This window comes from Megalobrama amblycephala, linkage group LG14 (genome assembly GCF_018812025.1).
Source record: "Megalobrama amblycephala isolate DHTTF-2021 linkage group LG14, ASM1881202v1, whole genome shotgun sequence".
NCBI lineage: Eukaryota > Metazoa > Chordata > Actinopteri > Cypriniformes > Xenocyprididae > Megalobrama > Megalobrama amblycephala.
Window position 1 is genome coordinate 29291751 of NC_063057.1, and position 4833 is coordinate 29296583.

General features: G+C 37.8%; 1 protein-coding gene across 1 annotated transcript; it reads left to right on the forward strand.

Annotated features, from left to right (window-relative positions):
• Positions 1-2283: 2283 nt before the first annotated feature.
• On the forward strand, positions 2284-4551 carry LOC125245135 (heavy metal-binding protein HIP-like). The gene is made up of 4 exons (XM_048155614.1): positions 2284-2865; positions 3017-3070; positions 3166-3297; positions 3918-4551. The coding sequence occupies exons 1-4, from the start codon at positions 2463-2465 to the stop codon at positions 4196-4198; spliced, it is 870 nt and encodes a 289-aa protein (XP_048011571.1). The 5' UTR covers positions 2284-2462; the 3' UTR covers positions 4199-4551.
• Positions 4552-4833: the final 282 nt, after the last annotated feature.

The window sequence follows — 4833 nt, forward strand, 5'->3', positions numbered from 1 at the left end:
TCCTCACCTCATACCGCCTCCGTTCACGTTCACTCTCACATGCATGCTCTAATTTTTTCAACTCAAACTGAGCACTCTCACGCTCCTGTTCAAGCTCCAACTTTTTAAACTGAACTCATTTTTCCCATTCCTTATCTTTTAATGCTTGAGTACCTTCAAACGATAGTTTCTCCATTTCAAACTGTGTTTGTTTTTCTTTTGAGATTAAATCTCTCTCTACACTTGGAGACAGTACCTTACCAAAAGTCTCATCTCCTATAACAATAATTCCTTTGGCTATCAACTGGCTTTTAACAGCCCTTTACTAGTGTAACGAAGCAGGACTCAGGCAGGGATCCAATTGCGAGCTTTATTAAAAGTGAGCGTGGTCGTATAGGCAGGGTAAATCAGGAGCAGACAGGTACACCAAGGGACAGGCAGAATCGTAGTCAGGAAACAGGCAATGGTCAGGCTAGGCAGATATCACTCACAGAACAGTATACAAGGCAAGGGTCAGGACAAGCAGCAATGGGTCGATAACGGGAAACAGACTGGCAGACAGGATAAATGCTCAGAATTGTGACACAAGGCAAACAAGACTTTGTGGTGAGGTGGTGTGTGTGAAAGTCCTTTATAGTCCTGGTAATGAGCTGCAGCTGGGTGTGGTGATTAGTGTGGAGTGATTGTGGAGTGAGTGCAGGTGATAAGCAAGGGAGGATTATGGGAAATGGAGTCCGGAGTGAACAGGAACGTGACAGGAACAGACGGTGATCGTAACAACTAGTCAAAACAATAGCATGACTCTGCAAGTTCTAAAAGTTGTTCTTTGGTGCACCTATCTAGAAACTTTTCAGAAAGCTCTACATTCGATTCCTCATTGGAAGTCATTTTGAACTAGCATAAAAATTACACAATGAAGATTAGCTAATAAATTGACCGCAATAAATCCAAATAATCCTAATAAACCTACCTAAAAAAAAGTAGTGCCAGAAAACATCCTAGACTTAAATGATTATTCAATATTACCCATACTGACATAACATTTCATACAGCCTAGCAATAATCCACTATAACACCACTAGAAACACATAAGATGAATTAACAAACTCAAACCCAAATTTAGTTTTATCATTCAACTTAATCTCCACAGGCCATAAAGTCACTGTTTCAATACAATTCTAGTGCTTTAAAGTGGAAAAAGAATGCCGATTTATAATAGGAATTTATACAACCTGCATTACCCAGCGATGCAGTGTTAATTTACAAATAATATACAATAGGCTACAACAGCAATTTCAACCTGATTCATTACTCATCTATAAGCTGCTGTTGTCCCTAACACAAGATTTTTGTGTAAACAAAGCCAAATTTCACATTCTAACCGGTCTACACAAACATCCTCTTAATTCCTCGTCTAAAGTGGTATAACTAACACATAATACAGACACGCGAAGACATGTTCTCTTTATAAACAATTTAAGCGATGAACAGGGAGAAATTAAAGTACTCACCAGGATTTCCATTGGCTTTACATCTCCGATATGCCTACTTGTTGAAACTAACCTGACTAGTCTTCAAAGGACTGCCAGGCTCGAGGCAACTTGAAACGCTAAACCTCGTAACAGCCGTTCTCCAAATGAGTTCAGCTGCGCGAGAAGCATAGCCCCCCCAAGGATTTCCTTCCAAAAACTCCAAACAAAATGCAAAGAAATCAACAAAACAACAAATAGTGTTCCGATGGAAGGACCGCTCACACGCAGCCCAGCTGAAACACTCTAACTAACTGGAGTGCAAGCCAATCCTCAGGAAATCCTGAAGAGACGATAAAAATACTCCCTCAAACAAACGCTCAAGATCCCGGATGAGCCCCCATTTTTATGTTACGGCTGGCTCATATACCGCAACATAAAAGAGGCAAAAAACAAAAAGGTTTAAACAATCAACCAATTTATTTACAAAACAAGAAAACGGTTATTAAACAATAAAAAAAACTAACGTCTAGGGGGGGAAAACACGTGCGTGTGGTAACTAAATATTCTCTGACACAAACAATCAATAAAGGAAAATAATATTAAGAAAATTATACAAACAAGAGAAACAGAGAGAGAGAGAGACCTTACTAGAGCACCCAGATCTTATATAGTAAACGCCATACTAGAGGATTAAATTCCTAATAGCATGCACCTGTTGCCCAACTAACATCTGCACTGTCTAGCAGAGCCAGCAGGGGGCAACAGGCAGGCGTAACAGAGTCAAAGTTATTTTCTTTTGAGATCAACATGCCACAAATGTTGTAAATAGAGATAAACATCTACTGAGTCTGGAACATCCCTTTGATTATGATTAACAATTAACTTGAACTACTTATTTATCTGGAGCAATATAAATCAAGTACAAAAGACAGTAAATCAGGACACTATAAATGGAACATGAGAGGCTGTGAGGATGACAGAGCAAGAGCTGGAAACAAACATCAGTGAAGAATGAAGGCTTTAGTATGTATACTGCTGCTGTTAGAGACCTTTGTGTTTGTCGTCCAGCAGCAGGTAGATGGAGGACTCAATGAGAATGAGATTAGTCAACAGATCAGCTCTGAGGACGGAAGACAGAATCCACCTCAAACAGACACTTTGAGAGCTGAAACTTCAACTGACAGCCAACAATACTGCCTTCTGGGCATCCCTGACATCCATGCAGCACTGAGAGAACTGACCGCCACCGTTACAGAGCAGAAAGAAAAGAACAGAGAACTGACCGCCACCGTTACAGAGCAGAAAGAAAACATCAGAGAACTGACCGCCACCGTTACAGAGCAGAAAGGAAACATCAGAGCTTTAGAGACGCAACAGACGTTTATCCTGGAAGAGCTGAAGAAGAAAAATCATGGTACCTCACCAAAACATTCACTCTTTTATCAATGATCCTCAAAGTAAAACACCAATGCATTTCATTGTATAGTGTAAATGTTAGTGTAAAGTTGAGTGTATACTGTGTAAATTGTGTTATTTTATTTAACAGAATCTTTATTCCTTCACAGAAATTTCAAATCTTACTCTGAGTCAAGTGGAGGAGTTGAGAAAGGAAAATAGAGGTGAAAGTGTGCTTGAATGATGTTAAATTCAGTGTATTCATTCTCAGTGTAATACAGTAATATATCACAATTTTGCTTATGTTTTTCAATAACAGACAGAGAAATAGCTTTTTCAGCTTCACTGATGGAATCTGGTCATGGAAATATTGGTCCTTTTACCAGTGAAATCACACTAACCTACAAGAACGTCTTCACAAACATAGGGAACGCCTACAACCCAATTACAGGTAATTATCAATGAAATGGAGTCATAAAACTCAGTTTATAGTAATCAAAACCCTTCTGCTCCATTCAGACCTCTCTGCAGTTGTGTAATGTGTATACAAAATTTAGGAGCCGTTTGCATGACAACAGTTTCAACTAAAAACGGTAAACTTTGAGTTTTGTGTTTTGGTCACAAGACAACGGTATTTGGGGAACATGAAAACGCAAATGGAAAAAGTTATTTGCACACACATTTAAAGTTCAAGTTTTTGGAAACAATACTGTTATTGTCTCTGTGTAAACTACAAAAATGTGAATTTGTGAAAACGGTGATGTCATGCGTATTGCATGTTCAGTCTCTAGGTATGTAGTGTTTCTATACAAAGTGACATTGCCAACTACTGGCGATGAATACAGTGTTTTTAAGTCATTTCCATGGATCTGTGTGAACGGGGATCATTTTGACAATGTTGTTGTCAGTAGACGAAAAAGACAAAGAAAAAACAATTTTTTAGGACATTATTGTCATGTAAACGTAGCCTGAAATTATCTACTATCTTTCAAAACTATTACACAGTGTGTTTGGTAATTAAGCAATCATACAGGAAACAGCTGATTCTGTATCTCTTGTTATTTGATTTAGGTGCTTTCACAGCCCCACTGAAAGGAGCATACATGTTCAGAATCTCTGTATTTGGTCGTGGCGGAACTGCATCAGGTGCAGCCATTTATAAGAATAAACAGCGTGTGGTTTTGGCATATACTAATCAGGCTCAGAGTGATTTAAACTCCTCGAATGGAGTTGTTTTGATCCTGGAGGTTGGAGATGTTGTCTATGTGAGACTGTACCCTAACACAAAGATATTCGATAGCGAGAATAACCACAGCACTTTCAGTGGTTACCTACTGTTTCCCCTAATGTGAGGACTAATGTGTGTTTGAAATTTGCAATAGATTAATGTATAAAAGCCTGAACTGTCTATACATGTAACTTTGTATAAAGTTTCAACACTGAGACAGACAGGACCCATGAATATTCTACATGAAGCGCATTATTAGACCGTTTTCTAAGGCTGTCTCAGATCTCTACAAATTATTGCTTTTAAAGTGTCAAAACACTCTAGATTCACATTAACAGTCTTTGTCTTAAGTGAATGAATCTGGGAAAGAAATTGTGTATATTTATCAGTATATTGGATCAATGCATTACTGTAGTTCTTAAAGTGATAAAACAATCGGAAAAATCAGTATATGTTTTATTCATTCATTTCAGTGAAGAATTTGGGGGGGGGGGGGGTATTGGGGTTCATTTAATTGTTCAATTTCTTACTTGAATGCTGCTTTTATGTATACCGGCTGTACATGGAAAATTTAAAACAGCTTATTTCATTTACATCTGTCTTTTATTGTATTTGTCCTGATTTGATCATTGCCTTCTGTAATAAAAAACATGATTTAAGGAAAACAATTCAAAATAAATGTTATTTACAAACATGGATGTGTAATATAGTGCAAGTATACTGATTTATATTTTTGTGCAAAAGATAAACAACTTACAC